The sequence below is a fragment of the Temnothorax nylanderi genome, unplaced genomic scaffold, assembly GCF_030848795.1.
Source record: "Temnothorax nylanderi isolate EJ_2023f unplaced genomic scaffold, tnyl_v1.0 TNYL_tig0110_pilon, whole genome shotgun sequence".
Lineage (NCBI taxonomy): Eukaryota > Metazoa > Arthropoda > Insecta > Hymenoptera > Formicidae > Temnothorax > Temnothorax nylanderi.
In genome coordinates this window covers 494499-518341 of record NW_027249172.1, presented here as the reverse complement: position 1 = coordinate 518341, position 23843 = coordinate 494499, and the positions used below count along the sequence as shown (strand labels likewise).

The window sequence follows — 23843 nt, the reverse complement described above, 5'->3', positions numbered from 1 at the left end:
CGGGGGGACACGCGACGGACCGTACGAGCGAGCGAACGGTATAAATGTCCCGCGGCGCGGCGGGGGGACACGCGACGGACCGTACGAGCGAGCGAACGGTATAAATGTCCCGCGGCGCGGCGGGGGGACACGCGACGGACCGTACGAGCGAGCGAACGGTATAAATGTCCCGCGGCGCGGCGGGGGGACACGCGACGGACCGTACGAGCGAGCGAACGGTATAAATGTCCCGCGGCGCGGCGGGGGGACACGCGACGGACCGTACGAGCGAGCGAACGGTATAAATGTCCCGCGGCGCGGCGGGGGGACACGCGACGGACCGTACGAGCGAGCGAACGGTATAAATGTCCCGCGGCGCGGCGGGGGGACACGCGACGGACCGTACGAGCGAGCGAACGGTATAAATGTCCCGCGGCGCGGCGGGGGGACACGCGACGGACCGTACGAGCGAGCGAACGGTATAAATGTCCCGCGGCGCGGCGGGGGGACACGCGACGGACCGTACGAGCGAGCGAACGGTATAAATGTCCCGCGGCGCGGCGGGGGGACACGCGACGGACCGTACGAGCGAGCGAACGGTATAAATGTCCCGCGGCGCGGCGAGGGGACACGCGACGGACCGTACGAGCGAGCGAACGGTATAAATGTCCCGCGGCGCGGCGAGGGGACACGCGACGGACCGTACGAGCGAGCGAACGGTATAAATGTCCCGCGGCGCGGCGGGGGGACACGCGACGGACCGTACGAGCGAGCGAACGGTATAAATGTCCCGCGGCGCGGCGGGGGGACACGCGACGGACCGTACGAGCGAGCGAACGGTATAAATGTCCCGCGGCGCGGCGGGGGGACACGCGACGGACCGTACGAGCGAGCGAAGCGTATAAACGTCCCGCGGCGCGGAGGGACGCGCGACGGACCGTATAAGCGAAGCGTAATGTCTCGCGGCGGCAGACAACGCGACGGGAGCGCCGGACCCCATTGTACCCTCACTCCCAGCGAACTGGGAGGAGGGTACGGTGTGCTCGTAGACCCTGTACCTCCCCACCGGGCCCTCCCTTCGGTAAAGCCGAAGGTACTGCCCCAGTGGATCGTTGATACAGGGAGCCCTCTCACCACGGCAAGGTGGCACACCACGAGAGGGACATTTTTTACACGCTTAACTTTATCCGTTGTCCTACCTACCCGTATTACAATTTAGTATTTGTTAATCCATACCTCAAAGTGATCACTTGAGATTTGGGAAACGTAGAATTGAGAGTTTTAACGTGCGCGATTGGAATTTAATTGGGGATGGGGATTTTCCAATCTCGCACATATGCGAGAAAATATAAAGAAAATAGTCCTACTTTGGGCAAATAAACAGATCAAATTATTTTGTATGTTAACTACTTTACAAACCTTCAATTCTGGTCATTAATATAGACCTTACCTTATGAGATGTTTCCGTCGTTTCTTCTGACCAAGATTGAACTCACCTATTGAGTTGTTACTGGCCAAATCCATTTTGGTTGTATGTCAGCCAGAAAATGAGAAGGAGATAAATTCCTTCAATGCCGGCTGATTAACAGCGCCGGTAGACGATTATAATGTTGCGGTCGATTACGAATCGTTGCGATCGTTAATAAGCGCGCGTTAATCATATCGGAAAAAAATAAACAACCACGTTGGATCGTTAATAAAATCTTAATTAAGTGACTTAATTTTGCTTTTAATTTTACAATGATACGCGTAATTAATGTATTCGTCCAAGAATTAATACACAGCAGCAATGGAAAGTAAAACAGAATTATATTATCAAGAAATGAAAGAATTTTATGTTAATCGCGTTCTAATAAAAATCGTCGTGATTATATCTCACAATTAGTCACAAATATCTGGATTTCAATAGTACAATGTAGAAACACGAGACAACATAAATTTAAAAATTAATCGATGACTCGATCAATCAATTATTTATTAATGAATGGACAAACAATGTTTGGTATAAGAGTATAAACCGAATCGCGAACCGAACCGCGAACCGAATCACGAATCGTTACTTAATCTCACTTTAGATATCAAGTGAGATATTCAGACTAAATGACGTGAGATCCAAAGGGATTAATAATTTCTCCATATAATTAATATCGCAATCAATATAATGAATTCATCAAGTTCTTACGCTGTAACATTTGTCTTTACAAATTCTTATATACATATTTATATAAATATTTCGTTATTATAACGCAAATTGTTATCAAATTTATATTTATAATATGACATATCAAAAATACATATATCTACGATTATATTATATATTTTAATGTAATATAATTGATATGAAAACTATCAATTTTGAGATAATTCTACATGAAAAATGATTCTGTCCCGCAATAAAATATTCACTGGATCTCACGTTATTTTATTTTGTTTTGTTTATAGAAAGCCAAGCTACATATGAATAGACTATAAAAGATTAGGATAAAATCGGTGCATTATACATATGTATACAACAAAAATAAATACGATTAACACTTTTTAGTGTGATCTATATATGTATGTACAATAAGGTTCATGTGGAATATATGCAACGTGAATCAAAATATCTTTTGGTCTTTTTCATTTGTAATGCATGCACATTGAGTTTATTAATACATTTTGCTTCTTTGCACCAATTTATGTAATATTTAATCCTGGAGGAATATTTGGAATAGGGAGAAAGAAAGAGAGAGAAAAAAGAAAATGAAGAAACACATTTAAATTTTCTTATCTATATAATCAATTAATTTATTTTATTTTATTAAACCTATCTGTACTCCATCTACAGATACTTATAGCTTTTATTATTTCTTAATTCCATAATTGTAATTAAATTATCTATTGTCTATTTATAAAAAATTATTTTCTATTTATTTCAATTGTATATAAAAAATATAAATATTTTTAAAATTTTTATTCTACACGAAAAATAAAAGTTACAAAAAACTTGAATAAAATCTTATATTCGAAAAACGTTATAAAACTTTATTTTAGTTCTTTGTCTTTTTCTGTATTTCTTAATAATTTTAAAAATAAATTTAAAAAATGTAATTAATGTAATAAATCTAAATAATTGATTTTAATATTGCACAAGAAACTAATATCTTTATATATAATAAAATATACATCACCATCATCGTTACTTATTACTCGTGTCCGAGCGTGGTGACTTCTCTTCATATACATGTGTTGCACGCGTAGATTATACACATTGTACATGGGACCTACAGTTTAACGCCGATTCCGAACGGCTATGTTTTTTTCAGAGAAGTGTTCGTGGCAAGAATACTCTTCGGTGGTTTGCCATTGCCTTCCGAGAGGAGAACGAGCGAATATAATTTTTCTAGCTCTACCGGGAATCGAACCCGGGACCTTTGGCTCAATAGACCAGTGCGCTGTCTACTAGGACATGCTCGTCCTCAATAAAATATACACAGAGAAAAAATAATGTTGTATCAACAGCATTAGTCTAATTGGAAATAATCTTGTTTTATTTTATTAAAACAAAAGCATAATGTATTGAATTAACAAGATTATTTCCAATTAGACTCAGGCTGTTGATACAACATTATTTTTTTCTCCGTGTATATTTGCCAAAGAATATAGCCGGGTTTGTATGGGAAATCTGCCCCCGCGGCTTTTTCGATTTGCACTTGGGGGATCGATTTGACATTAAATAAAAATAATTCAGCTAAACTTTTAGCTCTTTATCTCAAACGATTTTCGAGATTTTCAAAAAAACCACTTTTTTCGATTTTATTTTTTTTTTAATAGTAAAATTCAAAATTAATGAATGGTGATTTTTTTTCTAATTCTTAGGAGTAAAAGGGATGAAAAAACACTTTCATTATGAATCTCAGGTGGAAAGCCGATTTTTAAGAACAGAAATAAAACTATAATCATTTTTTTTACCGTGTTATTTAAAAGTGTCCACCGCCAAACTTTGTCAGAAAATGTCTTCTATACTCCTTTACACTCAGGAATTTTTTCATTTTTTTTTGAAGTGGTGGAACATTATGAAAAAAAATAAAAACTAATTTTTTTTTCAAAATCTTGCGTTTGAACGCATTAAAACTCTTATATTGCTAGAGAAATATATAGAAAATAATTTTTCAACTGAAAAAACACAACTTACTTACAAAAATATTTAAATAATTAAGAAATGCATTACTTCAAAAAATAAAGGACATTAAAAATTTTTGAATTGACGTTAAAAATTTTCTTTTTCACGCAAAAATTCATAGAAATAAAAAAATATAATGTTTCTGTACTATTGGCAATAATTTTATACCGTTAATAAATAAAAATGAAAATTCTTATTTGATAAGTTATACTATATTATTTATTTTTAACAATACGTATCATCAATTATTTACATTCAATGAAATGATTTCACATTAGATATATATAAAAAAGACTGTTTTGAATAACGTCGGTTAGTCTTCGTCACTGTCTTCATTCACTACAGCATTAACTTTTTCATTTATAAACAGACGACTCAATATTTCGGCAGGTCTTATTATTTTAGCCAAATATCGAGCGTAAGAAAGATAATATATGATAGCTGCAATGTGAGAGCAGCACCCTACAGTACGCCTACCATTAGCACAATCACAACAATATCGACTAATCCTAGAGATCTTATTCTTATCTGGCTGATAATCAACAAAACAACGGTATGTTTTTGAGTTAATATGCCGAGACCTTACTTGTAGTTTAATAATATTAGTACGATAACTTCAGACGATTTGACAGATTTTCCCGAGTTAACAGAACAAGATCTGAAGATTTTTTTTACGGGGTCATATCAAATGTCTCAAGCTGTGTCTTACTTAGCTGAGATGATGAATGAAGACGGAACAATAACACTTCAGTATGTGAAAATAAAACCTAATATTATTAAACTACAAGTAAAGTCTCGGCATATTAACTCAAAAACATACCGTTGTTTTGTTGATTATCAGCCAGATAAGAATAAGATCTCTAGGATTAGTCGATATTGTTGTGATTATACTAATGGTAGGCGTACTGTAGGGTGCTGCTCTCATATTGCAGCTATCATATATTATCTTTCTTACGCTCGATATTTGGCTAAAATAATCAGACCTGCCGAAATATTGAGTCGTCTGTTTATAAATGAAAAAGTTAATGCTGTAGTGAATGAAGACAGTGACGAAGACTAACCGACGTTATTCAAAACAGTCTTTTTTATATATATATCTAATGTGAAATCATTTCATTGAATGTAAATAATTGATGATACGTATTGTTAAAAATAAATAATATAGTATAACTTATCAAATAAGAATTTTCATTTTTATTTATTAACGGTATAAAATTATTGCCAATAGTACAGAAACATTATATTTTTTTATTTCTATGAATTTTTGCGTGAAAAAGAAAATTTTTAATGTCAATTCAAAAATTTTTAATGTCCTTTATTTTTTGAAGTAATGCATTTCTTAATTTTTTAAATATTTTTGAAAGTAAGTTGTGTTTTTCAGTTGAAAAATTATTTTCTATACATTTCTCTAGCAGTATAAGAGTTTTAATGCGTTCAAACGCAAGATTTTGAAAAAAAAATTAGTTTTTATTTTTTTTCATAATGTTCCACCACTTCAAAAAAAATTCCTGAGTGTAAAGGAGTATAGAAGACATTTTCTGACAAAGTTTGGCGGTGGACACTTTTAAATAACACGGTAAAAAAAATAATTATAGTTTTATTTCTGTTCTTAAAAATCGGCTTTCCACCTGAGATTCATAATGAAAATGTTTTTTCATCCCTTTTACTCCTAAGAATTAGAAAAAAAATCACCATTCATCAATTTTGAATTTTACTATTGAAAAAAAAATAAAATCGAAAAAAGTAGTTTTTTTGAAAATCTCGAAAATCGTTTGAGATAAAGAGCTAAAAGTTTAGCTGAATTATTTTTATTTAATGTCAAATCGATCCCCCAAGTGCAAATCGAAAAAGCCGCGGGGGCAGATTTCCCATACAAACCCGGCTATATTCTTTAAATAATTGCCTATAAATTTCAGGCGACTGGTATACTTCGCATGTTCTGCGATACAAATAACATTAGATGCATTAATAAATAATGCATCGACATAACGTATGTGCTTATGGATGCATTCTCCCGTAAGCACAATAAATCGATAAATAATGATGATGCTCCAGGATTAATTATTTAGCCTAGTCTGATCTAGTCTATCCATTTTAGAGCAACAAATTTGTAAGAAGTCGCATTTATCTATAGTACTATTATATGGATACAATACATAAATATATCTAATATAGGTCTCACAAATTTGTTACCCCATACTATTGTAAAAAATTCGTCACTCACCGATCCGATGCGCAACGGGCGGAGTAATTCGGCCACGTAACTACGATGATACTGTAACAAAAACGAAAGATATAAATTAAAGAGGCGCTGAAAATGATAAATGTTTCAAAAAATACACATAATTTTACGCGCATCTAAATTCGTCTTTCAATTAGATTTTCACTGATATAATTATCTATTTTCCGGAAAAAATATTTACAAAAATAAATTTTTATAAATTTTTAAATAATTTCTTTTTTTCTAATTAGTTTTAGCTTATCGAAATAAAACTCCGAATAAATGAGGAAAAACTATTAATTTTATGCAGATAAAAGATGATACTTACCCCAAGGTTGCTCCGCCGGGGCCCGATGTCTCTCTCAGACCTCCTCCTCCTCTCAGGACGTCAGGCCTCCTTCTTTCACCGCACAGGACACTCGCGAGAAACACTCGCGGATAATAAACTACAATCGCGCGCGGACTAATTTAAGTAAAAGTCTTTCTCGCGCGATACTGTACGGCACTCCCGTTTAAAAAAGTCCTTTAGTCCGATTACTTGAACGGCACTCCCGAAGCAAACGCGACGAACCGGCTGCGGTTCGTTCATTCAATTAAATCGGCGGACGAGGGTACGTTAGCTTCCCCGTCTTTAGATTTTTATCCAAGCAGAACGAGAGTTTTGCTTGGGTAAAATCCTCGTACTGGGTACTGGGCCTTCCCACCTCGCCAAGGTCGTACCCTATCAGGGGAAGGTAGTACTTAAGGAAGTACCGTGAAATATAAAAGCTGGTAATATATATATAAAATCAAGTTATCGATTTTCTACCATAGATTTTTCGTACAAATTTGAAAGAGTCGCGACGCCGATTGCCTCGATTCGTTCCGCGTTCATCACTCTGCGTCGCGTTAATGACGACGAAATGTTTGAAGATCTTGACGCGAGATACTACGCGAATCAAGTGGACGGTTAGTAAAGACTAAAGACACGCAGTTGATTAATCAAAAACACAATCAAAATTAAATATCGCACGCACAGTACGGTATCGAGCGGCGCGCACGTAAATCTCGCGAATGTAAAATTGTACTATTAATACTTTGCACAACGAGGAGTCGCGACTGCGTGGGCCGTTAACTTACGCTTACGCGGCACGAAATATACGAAAATGTACGAAATGTTAATGAACGAGCGTTGTATCACAGCGTGCTATTACTTGAATCACTTACTTGGATCACGATACGATTTCACGTTGTCACTCGGCAGTCGGCCCTCCTCCCGCTCTTCGAGAAGAATCGGAGATAATCGCACAATTTCGGCACAGCGTTCAAAGCACGACACGAGAATCACGAGATATGCCGCGTAAATGAATGCCACATTCCGCACATTCGAGAGTCTAGAGTCCAGACATATGGCGGGGCGGGACGAGCGATTATCGCCTACGAATATCACGAAACTACAAATCACTCACAATTGCCGTACCTTCGCCTCGAGTGCCTCGACGTCTTTGTCTCGAGCGAGACACATTCATTCACGACACTTGATACACTTGCGAAATTATTGAGCGCGTCGTCGATTATTCCCGCGGAACGAGGAGCAGGAGTGCCAATCGCACGAACGAGCGCGTTCCGAATAACAGCACCCACTGCCGGCCACGGCACGGAGCACGGAGCACAAACACCACACCTGTTCGAAATTTATCGGGAGAATGACTGAGTAATATCCGCAGGTGACGGTACTCCGAGCGTCGACGAAAACAAGTATCAAGGCCGTCTCGCCGATAGAAACAACCGTCCGCGGCCCGACTTTGAACGTACGCTGCTCCGAAATCGACGGAGTCATTCAACGGTCGCGCGCCTAGTACGACTGGTAACAGTGGTATGCCGCGACGTCACGGCTACTGCGCCGGCGGCCGGCGGCGGCGAGAGCCGAGAGCGGCCGAACGTGATTGGCTGGATTCGGGGGCTCGACTCGCGAGCCAATCGCGTTCGACGGCTCGCCTGACCTGTGCGGCGGCGGAAGCGCGCGCCGCGCGCGCAAGGTACGTCACTCGTTCAAAATCGGTGTGAAACGTTGTCGGTCGTGTAATTCCTTTTTTCTCGTGAACGAAAAGAAATTTGGTTACTGGGTATTGCAAGCTAAACGTACGCCGAATATTCCTTCTTCGTGTTTACTGAAACGCAAACAATCGCGAACGAGGGAGCAAGCTTGCTTCGAAATGCTTATGAATATCGAGAGTGCGACCAAGCTGAAATGTGCATGTCCACGAATACAATTCCGTTTGTCGTTCAAAAACAGACATGTAATTCGCTCGTTCACGTAATTCGTTACGTTTACATCGTGATCGCGCATATCATAAAAGATATAAATATTCTCGATTGTAATTGGTTGAGGATCAGTTTAATATTTATATCTTACATGTATCGATAAATATTAACTTATTTTATATATTTATATTATATGTCAAATATCTAATATGCAATTTCGAAAATGGATGTACTGGCGGTAGGTACGAAAAAGGCCGGATTTGTCCTTTCTCAGGCCGGTATTCACAGTCAGTTCTTATATTTAAGACCATCTTAAGTACAATCTTAAGATGTCATTAACCAATCACAGAGCCGTATTAGCATCTTAAGATATTACTTAAGATGGTCTTGAAATAAGATCTGATTATGAATACCGGCCTCAGGGTCTCAGGGTACAGATAACGCCCAACATGTGCAATGCGTTTCAGCGACACCCAGCCGTCTGCTAATACGTGCATGATCGCGCGTGCGTGGATCGTGGAAATGGTCCCTCCATCTGGCTATATTTTCCAGCAGCGCAGGGGCTGTTTCCCGCGCTGTTTCCCTTGACGCAATTCCGAATGTGAACCTATGTGAAAGGTACACTGATTTCGCATATTCTTGGTGAATATTAGTACGCAACGTTCGCACGTCGAACGTCGCTTCGTCAATCGCCGACGATCCTCGACGCGTTCGGCGGAATCGCTTCGTCAAATTCGCCGGTCCGTTCAGGTTAGCCTTTGCGTCGCAAATACTTTTTGACGTACAATTTACGTGTCGAGTTTCTCTCATACATTTGTACGACTGGCTGCGTTAATCTCGTGAATAAAATCGATTGTAATGTCAATCTTCTCTCATCAGATTCTGTCATCAGTCTAATCTAGACTTACTTTAGAAATCTCGACGTTATGCTTACTTGGATATTTTTTTCCAGATTGTAACTTCAAAGAGTTACTCGACAATGGACAGCAGCCAAGGAAAATTGCTTTGCACTCCGCGAAGGGCGCAGAAATGTCTTTTCGCGCCGCCCACAGATAAGTCTGACAAAAGAAGCAGCTGCCAGAGTTCAGAGCGCATTAGAGATGACAAATCCTCGGGAGAAGAGTCGGATTTGGGACCCATGTCACCTCTGGCTCTCACCGATCAGAGTCCAAGTAGCAGCAAATTCAGTTCGCCAGGCAGAGAATTCATATCTCCATTCGCAACGCCGGAAAAGTCGGCCCACAATACGTCTTGGGATCGTTTAAGGTCCACCAAGGAGGACCACTCCATGTCGCCCTTTACGTCCCTCAAGAAGGTCACCAGAGCCGCCAGATACTCGCCGAAGTGTCAATTGATCAGTGGCGGTCGCTCCCCAAAATCGCTGCCGTCAACGCCGAACAAACTGACCGATCCGTCGACGCCGCAACGCTCGAAGACGATGGGAGCGGAGCAGAACAACGAGATAGTACCGGAGACACCTCAGCGGAGCTTCGCCACGGAGCTACAGAACCAAAGTATCACGGAAACACCCCGAAAGAGCAGGACGCCCGAAATCAAACAGATTACGCCGTTGAGCTCCATAAGCAAGACGGTTCCGTTGCCGAAGCTGCACAGGCGGAAGTCTTTCAGCGCGATCGAAACGGGCGAGGGTCTCTCGCCGGAGCAGAAGGAGAACACGTTGAAAAGGCATGCGCGCGATCAGCCGGTGGCGAAACCGATGAAATTGTTCAAGGCGGACGAGGGCTTCGTGCCGCGAGCGAGAGCGTCGCTATTTCAGGAGAAGAGGGACGAGCGTAGCCCCCCGAATAATGTCTCATTAAGCACGAAAACGTTCTACAGCGGCAGCGCCAAGTCCGAGCGGCCTTTCGTCAATTTCAGAAGCAGCGACGTCAAGAGGAGACGAAGCTCATCCTCACATGGCAACGGTAGACGTTCGTTGACGGCGAAGAAGCGGAGATTCGGTAAGATAAACGCTGGCGTGTGCCACGGTATCAAGAAACCGAAGCCCAAGGCGAGTACGGAGGCATCGAAGAAGGAGGAAGAGCACGTTAGTCCCACGGCTTCGAGCAAGAGTCCTCCCGTGGAGGAAGCTCAGCCGATGGAGGCGAACGCGGTTGCGGAGAGAGCCCCCTCGCCAGCGGTCGACGAGAATAAGCGATTTTTCAAAACCAACAAGACGATCAGATTAAATCAAGCCGCTACGGTGACGGTGAATAATAAGATTAAATTGAAGGTCGCGGACGGTAAAATTGCATTGAAGGAGAATCAGAAGCGCGCCCCGTCTACAAGTACACAAAAGCAGAAGCCGAAGGCCGTGGACGTCTCTTTAGACGCCACCGATCTGACCGTCGACGAGCCGGAGGTTGAGGCTACATTGCAGCAGGACAAAGTCGCGGACCTCCTGAAAATTCTCGATGACGACTGGGCGAACGACGAGTACGACACGATGGCACCACTGGCTCATATAGCGAACGCGTTTTCCCCGTTAAACTCGGCGACAACGTTGCCGAAGGACGCGATCATGTCTCCGGCTACCGAGCTCAGCAACATGACCTCGACGATGAACATCAAAGACGTTGCTCCCTTGACGAACTTCGGGAATCTTTCGCTCGACAGCACGAACAACAATAATGATAGCGAAAAGAAAACTGGCGAGGAAGATGCCGAGAAGAGATATTTTCCGTTGTTTAAAAAAGGATATTCTGTACCTGATAATATTTTCGAGTACGTTCCTGAGTTTTAAATCTCGAATCTTATGTCTATCTATAAAATTTTAACTTATATAAAATTATGTTTGTTTGCTCTTGTTAATTTTATTATTCTGTATTGTAAAAATATTAATTTTGTACTAATTTCTTATTAATATTCTGAACTTGTTCATATTAATTCATATTTTTCAATGTACAACTGTCTTTTGAAGAACTATTTTAAGTGCAAAGATACTGTCGAAAATCCTAAATCCATTTTAATGAAATACATGCTTTGACTTCTGCTTTAGGGAGACAAATAACGGCAATACCAGAAAAGCAGCAAAAAGAAATATGCAGTGGCAGCTATCGGCGAAAGGTGGTGGTGCGGATGATCAATATCAGCTGGATGCTGGTCAGAAGCGTTTCGGCGCCACTCAGTGTTCGGAATGTAACATTGTGTACCAACTAGGCGATCCCGAGGATGAGAATGCTCACTTGAATTATCACAACAGCATACGGACTCTAAAATTTCAGGTACGCCTTGGTTGTATCTGCGAAATTAATATCGTGTCACTGTAGATACGATATTTAAAGACTTCTGTTATAACGATGATTTCAGGGATGGAAGAACGAGCGCGTTATATCGGAGGACCCTTTCACTAATAGCAGAATAATCTTAGTCGAGCCATATGACCCCAAGCAACATTGGAGGAAAGTGTTGGAGATTCTGACAGTTGTAGATAGAGATTTGGGACTGGCGGACATGAATATCTCGGATTATCAGACCAAAAAGGTGAATATACGTTATTTTACACATGTATTGTTCTTACAATCGCATTTAATATAAAAACAGTTTGATAAAGGAAAGATACATCTTGCAGATCTTCTTGTATGTACGCGAGAAAAACGTTCTCGGAGTGCTGGTGGCGGAACATATTGAAACGGCGTTTCGTATGATTCCCGAGCTGATGGACCTTAACTGTTGCACCGCCGAGAGTACACCTACGAAATGCGGCGTAAACGTCGTTTGGACCGCGATGAGTCATCGCAAACAGGGTATAGCTACTAAACTCGTTGATACTTTGAGGTAAACGTTATATTAACATATATATATATATATATATATATATATATATAGGTATATATATATATATAGGTCGACTGTTTTCAAAGAAGTGCGTTATCTAGACTATTCCCATTCGTGTTTCAGAGCCAAATTCTTTTATGGTTACGTAATGTCGTTGGATGACATAGCGTTCTCAATACCGACTCCAGGTGGTAAGATCTTTGCCGAGAAATACACGAAAACGAGAACCTTCAAGGTTTACAATTAAATCCATTATATTTCTGCTCCAATATTCGTTTTTTAAAATAGTTGCGTTATTTAAATGGTTAACTAGCAAAACAGCCACTTATTACACATCTTATTTTATCGTATTTTACCTTTATAGTTATTATACATTTTTTGTAACACTTTTACTATACATGTTGATACGAATGAAATATAAATTAATAGGATTTCTTTTAATTTTATAAATTAATTTAAACATTAATTTAAAATTTTTTTCTTGTTTAAATTGTTATTATGTTTTACTGTATAGTTTTAAACCTAATGAGATACTTTCTTTTATAATAAATTTTAATATAACAAAAGGTATACATTTAAGATATATAATATAAAGTCTATAGATTTAGATGCTAATATATCGAATTACTTTGGGAAATTTAAATTATAAGTTATTAATACACTGTTCTTGAAATGAATACATTTAGTGATCCCATCTCTAATTAATTACATACAGATTCTTGTCACTCATTTTCATATTTCTTGCGCAACTTGCTATGAATAATATATTCAACAGCGAGTTATTGTAATACGAGAAGTGTGTTATATATTTAAAATAATCTGTGTTAGAAAAAGAAATAAATATGAACTAAGCTGATTCAATAAAAAAAAATATATTTCATTAATCAAACTCGAATATTATAAATGTTATGTCTTTTGAACAAATAAAATATGTAATGTGTAGAATTTAATTGAAAACGAAATTAAATATGCTAATCAGTGCATATTTAATCAATTTTGTGGTACAAAATTATATTTCGATGTTTGGTAACTAAGACAATATAAAGTGTTACTAATTACAATGTATCATTATTCTGATTGTATCGCATGCAAGCGGATTTTAATCATTTAATCCGTTTATATCTCAATAAGATACTTAAACTACAAAGTAGATCTTAAATCATATAAATTAACTTTGATAAGTAACAAAAAAAAACAAAGAAAAGGAACATTGAGTTGTTCTACGAAATTAATCTTATCGAGATTGTACGAACTAAAAAATAGTATCACAATGTGTTGAACCTGATATTGATTATACTGAACACAATGTAATCTATATTCCTAGCATCATTAATTGGCCGTTTTAAGTGCGATAGCGGCTTCTACCGCTATTTCTGTTGAATCCTCTGACACTTGATTGCTCCGCATCTTTCTTCTTCTTCCATGCGTCATATCTTTCAGCCATTTTATATACTTCCTCAGGTACTTCCTGAAGTAAAAAGCATGAGTTAGTTGAATCCACTCATAGAAAGTTTGAAAGAATCAAAGTACTGTGTATCTATTAACTTGATTAGCCTCTTCGAGAATGTCAATGAGTCCCTTGGCATGATGCCAGTCCTGCCTTGTCATAAAAGTGATACTCTCGCCCGTTCGACCTGCGCGTCCAGTACGGCCGACTCTGTGAACGTATTCCTCTATATCCCTCGGGAAGTCGTAATTCAGTACGTGTCTAAAATGAGGGCAAAAATGTATCGATGTTGTATTTCAAATAATGTAATATGTTCCGTACGTTAGACTCACGTAATATCTTCAATGTCGATTCCTCGACTAGCCACATCGGTCGCGAGAAGAATCTGAACGGCTCCAGTCTTCAGATCTTCTAAGGCTTGTTCCCTATCTGTTTGATCTCTGTCGCCGTGAATGCTCTGACAATCGATGTGCGCCAAGGCCAGCTCACTAGAGATATCGTCCACCTTTGCCTTCTTACCGAAAAATACCATCACTTTATCGTTAGAGCCCATTTCCCGGAAGAACTGGTGCATCTACAATATATTATAATAAATTAATAATAATAATACAATTGATGACATCTCTAAGATAATATATAGTCAATTCTGTATTTATATACATTTAGAATTAGATTTAGAAAAGATATTGTCTCTAAATCCTCATTTTCCAGGAATGTAAGAAAGCATTTATGCTTTCAAGATGCTACTAACCATATCTGTTTTCTCGTCTTCATTGACCATATAAATCCTCTGTGTTACAGAGTGCACAGCCGCTAAATCAAGTGATCCGACAAATACTTGAATCGGATTTTTCATATACGATTGAGCTAAGCGTCTTACACCTTGAGGCCACGTAGCGCTGAGTAAAAAGACGATAATATTATATTAATATCTGTTGCATTAATTATATATAATACTTATGCTTCATATGAATTCTTAGACAGCACTACATTTTAGAAAGTCAATATAGAAACAAATTATCTATTAAAAATTAAAAAATCAAGATTCTGGCGAGATAAAAAATAATGAAAGTGGGATTCTTTTTCTTAAAAAAAAAAATCCCATTTTAATAACAATTTTTAAAAAGTGATTTATACCTTGTCATAACAGTTTGTCTATCTGGTCGCACACCCAGAAGAGTCTTACGAATTTGCGGTTCGAAACCCATGTCCAGCATACGATCTGCTTCGTCAAGTATAAGATATGTCACAGCCGACACATCCAATATCTCTGATTGAACCAGGTCATTTAATCTTCCGGGAGTCGCAATTACTATCTGCACACCCTTCGCCACACAATCTATTTGTGCTTTGCGACTTCCGCCACCGTACACGCACACCCTTAAATAAATAATTTTCAATCAAGATATATATTATAAAGCAAAAAATTTATAACTATATTGATATTATAATTTCAATATAAAAACATAAATGCAAGACGTATTATTCGAGACAAACTTACGCTCTAATGCCGTGGTAGGAGTACTTCGCTACCTCCTTCTCAATTTGCAGCGCCAGTTCTCTCGTCGGTGCCATAACAAGAACATTTGGTCCAGGACGCTCATCGCGTGGAGTTAGTTGCCCATCGATATGGATCAAAGCGGGCAGTAAGAAGGCAAGAGTTTTTCCTGAAATCATAATTATACTCTTTTACAAACAGGTGTATATGTATAGATAAATTGTAAAATAAAAATAATCGAAACCTGTTCCAGTTTGCGCTATCCCAATGAGATCCCGACCGCTCAGCAGAACAGGCCATGCCTGACATTGTATAGGGCTTGGTTTTTCAAATTTTTGTTTTCGTATTTCTCTAAGGATGTCTGGATACGCCTGCAATATGATTAGAGTAATATATATCAGTATATGTGTGTAAAGTAATAAAGAACCTCATAAGCTTAATTACCTGGAAGGCTTGTTCGAAAGTTTCGACAGGATTTGGTATTTTCATATCCTCGTCGGAGCCCCCTTCGTTCTCGAAAACATGTCGGACTTCTATGTTATTGTTGCTCTTCCTGAAATGAGCGACTTCCGACTGCGGCATATTAGCAACGTCCGGATCCTCTTTGTAAAAATCCTTTACAATAGGAGGCAAAGCCGCCCACCTCTTCTTCTGACGTTCCTCCTGTGCCGAGAAAATTGTCGTTATACTTGGTTTAGTCATAAAATAGTTCATCTTTTATTATTATGCGCGAAACATACATATTCTTCGTTAGCCTTGGTCCAATCAAAATTAGCCCAATCAACCTCTTGGTTTTGCTCGGGCATAGCCGACATAGGTGCCGGTCTCCGCGCAGATTCTACCTTTTCCTGCATGTTACTTCTCTCAGTTAATAACTCCTCTATTAAGCTCTTAGCTCGTTGTTGCGCGTCATCTGAACCAGTTAGCGTCACAGCAGTCTGTCCATTTCCATCATTTTGTCTATCGATCTAGATAAAGGTAAAAGAAGTCAATTATTAAATATAGGATTGCATGTGACGTATTACGTCTTGCAGCACATACTTCATTATATTGATTACGTTTAAGATAATATTTTATTTACACTGATCTTGGCTTGGCTCTCATCTTGTAGAGCCTTAATCTTGCTGCCACCCCTTCCGATAACTCTTCCAATGTTGTTGGTGTCAATGTACATGACAAGTCCGTTTGTACCTTCTGAAGCACTATTACCATCATTACTCCTCCTATATGAATCATTACTGTAATTATGTGTACTCGAGTCATCTCTCCAGTTATCTCCAGAGGATCTGTTAGAACGTCTATAAAACTGATTATCTCTTTCCCTTCTACCTTCTCTTCTCTGATCGTAACCTCGTTCATACCTCCTCGATGGCGTTCTATTACTATCCCACCTATCACTCATTGTCGTAAGTAACACAGATCCTTGTATTCAAAACTCAGTACACTCTGAAATGATGTATATTGCAGTTTTAACATACAACAATTAAAATAAGAGATTTTATACGGATAAATATAATAATTTTATATTTTATCTAATTTGGAATTGAGTTTTTTCTTCATGCATGCACGATAGATATTTCAAGAAATAGTAAGAGCACAAATAACCATTCTAATATAAGTTATAACTTATAATAATAATAATACAGACAAATTGTTTCAAAATATTATTAAGATTCTTCTACTGCTATCACATTGAAATACAATATTGTGTGGTATACATCTAAATAAAAATTAAACTTTTCTACATGTCGTCACTCCTATTTTGAGATAAAAATGCACATAGAATTCGACTTGCGTGTATCCTACATTTCCAGCCGAAATGGACCTTACAACAATTGCTCCAGATACGCGGATATTTATCAATTTACAAATTAAAACGAGTTTGCCTTTGATATATCTGTCCAATCAATTATAATCAAACGCACGACGATAGAAATTAATTTATTTCGATGTATACCGCTTAACAATACCAGGAAGGAAAAATCTACAATCCTCGCTATCGCCGTGGTGGAGATAACGAGAGCCTCGATAAGCTTCAGAAGCTGTACACAAGGCCTTAAATTATATCATAAAAATAAGTATACGTTCCAGTGTTCCATTAAAACTCACCGATGCTTTGCGGTTAGATTCCCGATACTTGATGCCACACTCGTATTACACTGAGACAGCGGGATACGCTTTACCCGGCTTATCCGGCGTCCTGCGAGAAGAACGAACATAAAAATAAAAGGAATGATTCATAAAGGAGAGAGATAAACAACGTAGGACAATAGGACAATAGGACTTTCTGCGACGTTTTTTGACACTCACTCGGCTTATCCTACCGGTGGGTAAAATATGCGTGGAGAATCGAGTCGTTTGTCGCAGTACTTGCAGCAGCGTCCGATATCCCTTTCAACGAACGGTTTACGATCTCGAATGAGTCCGGCGTCCATCAGCGTCCATCTACTTATATGTACATTCACTATATTCTGCGCCAAATGACAACAAGTCCACGTGATCGGCTCTCGCAACTTGCAAGTCTTGCAACCACTTGCAACATCGGGGATGACCCACACTCAACGATGACCAATTAGCCACCACGAGGATCACGGATGGACAGAGAAAAAGTGGCTATCGTTTGTTTCTTCCGGAGAGAAAGATGAGAGTGTGCCGTGTGGTCATGCCCGCGTTTTGGCTGTACCCGAATCCTGTCGGTACGTGCACGTTTTTGTGGTTCTCTACCGTGCTATGTCCACGATTTTTTCATTCTCTTTGGAAATAAAACCAAAAAAAATCGTGAATCTAACGGAAGAGAACCAAAAAATCGCGAACATAACATGAAAGAGAACCCGAAAATCGTTGATATTACCACAAAATAGTGGACATAGCACGGTCGAGAACCACAAAAACGTGCACATACCGACAGGATTCGGGTACAGCCAAAACGCGCGGGCATGACCACTCTGCTTCTAGTTGCCTGCAACGTGGTGTCGGTTTCCGTATGGGGGTCGTGCTTTCGTGTGCGTGTATGTGTACGTACATACATATGTATGGCGTGAGGAAAGCGTTTCAAAAATTCAATACATTTAAGAGATAAATAAAACAGAGTATAAAATATCAAATTTAAACCTTTATAGATTCTTTAGAAACTGTGTCGTCCGTTGTTCATTGATCGCTCAATCCTGAAGTGATCTGAAGCGTCGAGTATTTTGCATTTGAAGTAAAATCGCAGTCGACTTCTCTTGCTCTCTTATTTTCGAATTTCGAGCCTTTCCGGAATTTCCGGAGATTTTCTCTCGCCGCATGCGCGAAACAAAAATAAGGGAGCCGTGGTCCCGATTGACCACAGCTATCACTCACAACCACAACCCCCGATGCCTGGAGTTTTTCCCCTGAACCGACCAATCTGACATTTGTATTTTAAATCAATAGACGACGTGGTCAATTGAGTCCCGCTCATTTACTGTGCATGCATACCGTAGAACGAGGACAGCCACGTAATGTTCTCTCTCTTTTTCTTGCGTTATAAATGCGGAAGGTATTGTTTATTGTATAGTCCATTTTTGTTAGGTAAAGCGAACTTTACCTAAAAGGTTTAAACATTGCATGATAATCAATAATGATGATATTCATAATTTCTTGATGAGTTTCTTTATTTATTATTATATTATAAATATATTTTTTATTTATATATATAAATAAGAAATTAATATTTAACCAAAAAAGAGCGATTTTAAATTCTTTCAATGTTCACCAAAGAGCAACTTTAAACTTTAGACATTTCTCTGAAGCGAAATTCTATCCATCTCTTTTGTCTTTCAGACTTAACAGAATGAGGTATTCACCGACAGTTCACGGAGATTATACACATACGAATCCCGTGGAAACCGGACCGACCGCTTGTTGTAACTTCCTTCGTCGCAGCACACGACTATACTTTGTAATTTCATTAATTTTACTGTATTTTAATTAGGTTGATTTAAGATTCCAATGTATTTGCTTCATTAGACTCCCGCTTTTTAGCCCCGTTAACTGTATTTAATCTATGAGTTCGATTTTTTGTTAGTCTATTTGACTTCAGTTCAAGTCAGTTCATTAATTTTCCCCGTTTTTTATTTTAGAGAGTCGACCAGTGTGGACTTTCAAGAGGCTTTTCGAATTGTGTATTACACGCGCTTTCGAAGGAAAGGTAAAATCTCTTCTTGATTTAAGATATCTCCCATCAAAATCCGGATTTCATCGCTCATCTCTACGCGAGACGACCGAGATGCTACGTCGGTCAGGTGTGGCGGAACGTACGTGTGTAGGGCACGAGGGAGGCGATACATGACGCTGCGCAGAATCCTATCGGCTATGGTGTAACATGAGTTAGTCGAGCCGTATTTAATTGTGCACCAGTGTGAAAAGGGACCTTGGAAAGAATGCCGTCGTTAGCACGCACGATCTCGCCCTCGATAATCGTTCTCCTAATATTCGAATGTTACCCGGGTGAGTGATTCGAGAAACGTGTGTAAGTCACATCCGCGGACGATTCACCGCGGGATTCACGCTCCCGTTCGAACGGCAAGTGCTTGCGTAAACTCCGTCCGGAGTTCGCAAGTGTTCCTCGATCCTCGGGGGATGAATACGGCGGAGCAGTATTCTCCTGGACGATGCGACGTATAATTCTCGCCACCTGAAATAATTTCCTGTTAGCTCTTATCCGACGCTCGTTAACTTCCATCCGTGCGAAGTCTTATTACTTATTTCCTTCTAATTTTCGGCAAAAATTTCACAAGCACATATTATCCCGCGTCAAACCGTGTCGCGGTATGAGCCAAGAAATTGTAATTCTAAAAATAAACCGGATGAAAATTGTGCGACGAGCTGAAAAAGGATGTTAGAACTTCGGCGAACGACGGTTGAACGAACGATCGTTTTTTAATCGGTTTTAATCATCGACGGTTATCGATTCGTCGTTAACGAACGAATCGCGACTCGAAATCATGTCCGTTTAACTGTATTGTCGAAAAAAATGTTTTACAGGGGCCCGCGGTACCTCGATAAAATCCTTGGACGTGCCGCTCGCCGTGCGCAACGGCACCGGACCGACGGACCTGATCTGCGCCTACGAGGTTGACGAAGACGAGAACGGACTCGTAATCAAATGGTTTCACGAAGCGTATCAGATCTATCAGTGGATTCCACCGAGTAATTTACACTTTCACCTCCTACGCGATCTTATTATAACTTGCAACGTTGGCTTTGCGTATTTCTGCGCGTCATTAAATTTATCTAAGTATCGGCAACTGCGTTACGTCGGAAACTGTCGCGAGGATGTCGCGAAACGACATTTGGATGTTTTGAAACGACATGCGGGTCGACCCGACCCGTGAGAAGGAAAAATGTCGCGGCTCGAAGTTATACAGCGCGAGACTGTAATAAGCAAGAAAATTAAAACACAAGTCTTGAAATACCGTACGCTTTGCCTCGTCAGAAGGCGCGTGAAAAGATACTTTGATTTTTTAACGAGGTATTTAAGTTTGTACAGCCTATAACTTTTCGCGATTGCGGTTTTTTTAAAGAGACGACTCAATTCTTTCGAGTTGCGCGAGATACTCAGGACCGAATTATTAATATACTTAAATTTAGATAATTTAAGTGTTATCATTTAAATTTTTTAAATACTTTAATAAGTATTTTATATTAATTAAGTTATTTAATTACTTAATTTATAGTTATATGTTTAATAATATTACAAAAATTTTACTAATAATTTTTATAAGAAATTTAATAATGATATTACGTGATATATATAAGAAGAGTTGCAAAATAATTAAATGATAACTTTTAACATTTTCTAAATATAATGAGGCGGATATTTATCTTGATTAATATATTTTATTTAAAAAAATTGTGAATTTTCTATTCCAAAAATTTCGCTAGCGATTATATATAAATTCCGCTTGATGAAATTCTTCTCCCTAAAAGTATAATCCTATATTTCTTCAATCTAAATTCGACATGTCGTAATGAATGCATTTATGTCACCAGTGCCGCCACAAGATATCGGAATCATCGAAGGACTCGCGGAATATCCAGCTGAAAATCTGCAGGATCCGTATTCGCGTTCGGTGATACGATTGAAGACCGTTACGATAGACATGACGGGAGAATACACGTGCGCAATCAGCACGTTCCAGGACGAAGCGAGCAACTCGACGAGGATGATCGTTTACGGCAAGTTTACGAAGGGATTTTAGCGATGAAATTTATCGGAACGTCATAGCCTGCCGTCACGATCGATCGTTCACACTGATTGCCTTTTCTCTTTATAGTACCGGAAAGCGATATGACGGTGCGCACTTACCCGTACAACAAGACTCACGTGAACTTGACGTGCGTGGTCACGGGCGCGCGACCACGGCCGTCCTTGAAGCTCTACGTCGAGGGAATCGAGAGCAACGATCGCGGGGGCGACTGGGGATCCTCGATGGACTGGTACAACGGTGATCCACGAACGTCGCTGGCCGTCGTCGTCGAGGACACCCTGGACCCCGCCGTTGTCGAATGCGAGATGTCGATCCCGGAGACGGAGTACAAGCGCCGGGAACGGATCGTCTACTACCCCAGTTCGAATCGTTCCAATGTGACAGACACTGCACTTTAACACGAGCGTCCCTTTGCCGTTAAACTTAACTCTGCGTTGTGTCGGGTTATACTTCCAAACTGAAGAACAAGGAGAAGTAAAATAGGAATCTGCTTTGTTATATCAAGATCGTGGCGGCAAAGTATATTTTTCTAACATCATCGATAAATTATAGATATTAATGTAGGCTCGACAAAATTTATTTTTTTGGCAATTTTGTTGAGAGTCAGGCGTGATAGATTTGAACACGTCTAAACTTTTATTTTTAATTCATCGAGTAAACGAGGACGTTTATTAAATGTACATTCCTTCCGTATGTTTCAGCGCAATTACTACCCTATCGCACAAATGTTTCGCAAGGGAGGCACTACGCGATGTTGCTTGTCGATATCCTTTATATTACCGTTCTTAGATTAATATTCACATAGAATTAAAGTAGACTGGTTTAACCGCGAATTGTGCTCCGGGGAAATAAACAGGTATATTTAATGTACTTGAATTTTTGAAGCTCGAGCATCGACTCTTCTATAGTTTAAAAAAAATAATAAAATAAAACAAATAAAAGCACTTTATCTTAAATTGATCGTCTATTTAGCCCGCTTTTTTATTTTCCCAAAAGTACAATGTAGGATATACGTCGCTCGAATTTGATGGACTTGATTGTCCGATTTTAACGATTAACATTCGCGATTTAATGTTCTGCGTACAGCGGACATTGCTATATCGAAACGACGAAGCGTTTGCGTGCGTTGGGGGTGGGAGAGATAATCTTGGAAAGTGGGGATGATACCTAGAAGTAGCGGTACCCCTCAAGATTATCATTCGCTTCCCGGCACTCACCTGTGAAGGGTAAGTAACCACCCGCAGCGGAACTCTCTCTGAATAATTCATACCGGTTTGTGACAGTATCTTTCTTAATTATCGCTAAATTCGAATATAATTTTTATTATATGTATAATTATCAAAATTATTTTCGATTTTCTCATTTGTAACGCTACTTCTAACCTGATAATGTGTTATACGCTCGTATACGTCGATAAAAAATTTGTTAACAATTTTTATGATTCCTAAGACTATGTAGCAATTGAATCTATTTTTTATTTTTATACGTATAAACTCATCTTTGTCATATGGAGTCGAAATAATCGCGTTAATAGTATCATCAATAAATATGCATTTATTAAAGGTGCTAATGTTCTAATTAAAGTTAAAAATGTTGCGACTCAGTAAAATATAATTTGGGGAATACTCATACACTCGTGTATTAAAGTGACATTATTCAAGACATGTGTTACATTTTACTGAAATTTTACTAACAAATAATAGCGTCATTTGCAAAAATCTTTGCTTGTCAAGTTGTCACTAACATAATATTTTCATTGTTTAAAACACAGCGTTCACATCCTCAACTGAAGTCATCAGGCTTATCGTCGTGCCGAGTTTGTCGTCGCTCCTAATCCCGAATACTTCATAAAAATGAATCACTCTTGGATGCTACTTTTCTTCGCAGGTAATGGAATCTTTCTTTATTACATATAACTTATTGCATGTATTCTAAATTATCTAATATGCCTTTTTATTTTCTCTTTCCACGTTAGTTACCCATTATTATGTCAACGAATAATTTTATTCATTCTATTTGAATATTTGAAAGGTTTAAAATACTTTTTACAGAAATTCTACCTGTTTTACGTTGGTTTTGTTTGTAGGAAATTCTAATTCTCATTTGAATAACTGCAATGTATTTATATGATACATCTCTCTTGTTTTTGATACTGAAGATGCGCTAAACGGGATTAATATTTTTTATTTATTAATTGCGTACGTACTTAAATATTATTTAAAATTTTAGAAAAATTGTATATCAGAGAAATCTATTTTTCTTTGTGTGATTTTTCATTTTAC

At 39.0% G+C, this 23843-nt stretch overlaps 3 protein-coding genes across 6 annotated transcripts; 2 read left to right on the top strand and 1 right to left on the bottom strand.

The window, feature by feature from the left end:
• The first annotated feature begins 9089 nt into the window (after positions 1-9089).
• Eco (Establishment of cohesion) lies at positions 9090-13272 on the top strand. 2 transcript variants are annotated; one of them, XM_071712426.1, is made up of 6 exons: positions 9090-9224; positions 9559-11330; positions 11605-11830; positions 11916-12089; positions 12178-12383; positions 12507-13272. In XM_071712426.1, exons 2-6 carry the CDS (start codon positions 9586-9588, stop codon positions 12628-12630), a joined length of 2475 nt encoding a protein of 824 aa, XP_071568527.1. In that variant the 5' UTR covers positions 9090-9224; positions 9559-9585; the 3' UTR covers positions 12631-13272. The 2 variants fall into 2 exon arrangements, with proteins under 2 accessions (XP_071568527.1, XP_071568526.1); XM_071712425.1 differs by having other exon boundaries at positions 9137-9356.
• LOC139776026 (probable ATP-dependent RNA helicase DDX43) lies at positions 12097-17778 on the bottom strand. 2 transcript variants are annotated; one of them, XM_071712428.1, is made up of 13 exons: positions 17639-17778; positions 17438-17528; positions 16690-16774; positions 16410-16626; positions 16069-16296; positions 15773-15991; positions 15573-15699; positions 15332-15497; positions 14968-15210; positions 14582-14729; positions 14163-14404; positions 13929-14091; positions 12097-13851 (listed from the first exon to the last, which is right to left on the bottom strand). In XM_071712428.1, exons 3-13 carry the CDS (start codon positions 16728-16730, stop codon positions 13726-13728), a joined length of 1920 nt encoding a protein of 639 aa, XP_071568529.1. In that variant the 5' UTR covers positions 16731-16774; positions 17438-17528; positions 17639-17778; the 3' UTR covers positions 12097-13725. The 2 variants fall into 2 exon arrangements, with proteins under 2 accessions (XP_071568529.1, XP_071568528.1); XM_071712427.1 differs by having other exon boundaries at positions 16410-16774.
• A 121-nt stretch (positions 17779-17899) lies between these two features.
• LOC139776028 (uncharacterized) lies at positions 17900-22517 on the top strand. Of its 2 annotated transcripts, none has more exons than XM_071712432.1 (7): positions 17900-18024; positions 19133-19250; positions 19432-19798; positions 20336-20500; positions 21344-21529; positions 21628-21921; positions 22263-22517. In XM_071712432.1, the coding sequence occupies exons 3-7, from the start codon at positions 19732-19734 to the stop codon at positions 22364-22366; spliced, it is 816 nt and encodes a 271-aa protein (XP_071568533.1). In that variant the 5' UTR covers positions 17900-18024; positions 19133-19250; positions 19432-19731; the 3' UTR covers positions 22367-22517. The 2 variants fall into 2 exon arrangements, with proteins under 2 accessions (XP_071568533.1, XP_071568532.1); XM_071712431.1 differs by lacking the exon at positions 17900-18024 and adding an exon at positions 18721-18848.
• The last annotated feature ends 1326 nt before the right edge of the window (positions 22518-23843 follow it).

Coding starts and splice junctions, on each gene's coding strand:
- LOC139776028 (XM_071712432.1), top strand. CDS start 19,732: ATGCCGTCGTTAGCACGCACGATCTCGCCCTCGATAATCGTTCTCCTA. Junction 19,799..20,335: donor AATATTCGAATGTTACCCGG/GTGAGTGATTCG, acceptor AATGTTTTACAG/GGGCCCGCGGTACCTCGATA. Junction 20,501..21,343: donor CTATCAGTGGATTCCACCGA/GTAATTTACACT, acceptor TTATGTCACCAG/TGCCGCCACAAGATATCGGA.
- Eco (XM_071712426.1), top strand. CDS start 9,586: ATGGACAGCAGCCAAGGAAAATTGCTTTGCACTCCGCGAAGGGCGCAG. Junction 11,331..11,604: donor GTACCTGATAATATTTTCGA/GTACGTTCCTGA, acceptor CTTCTGCTTTAG/GGAGACAAATAACGGCAATA. Junction 12,090..12,177: donor CGGATTATCAGACCAAAAAG/GTGAATATACGT, acceptor TACATCTTGCAG/ATCTTCTTGTATGTACGCGA.
- LOC139776026 (XM_071712427.1), bottom strand. CDS start 16,730: ATGAGTGATAGGTGGGATAGTAATAGAACGCCATCGAGGAGGTATGAA. Junction 15,498..15,572: donor GATAGCGCAAACTGGAACAG/GTTTCGATTATT, acceptor TTATGATTTCAG/GAAAAACTCTTGCCTTCTTA. Junction 15,211..15,331: donor TCCTACCACGGCATTAGAGC/GTAAGTTTGTCT, acceptor TATTTATTTAAG/GGTGTGCGTGTACGGTGGCG.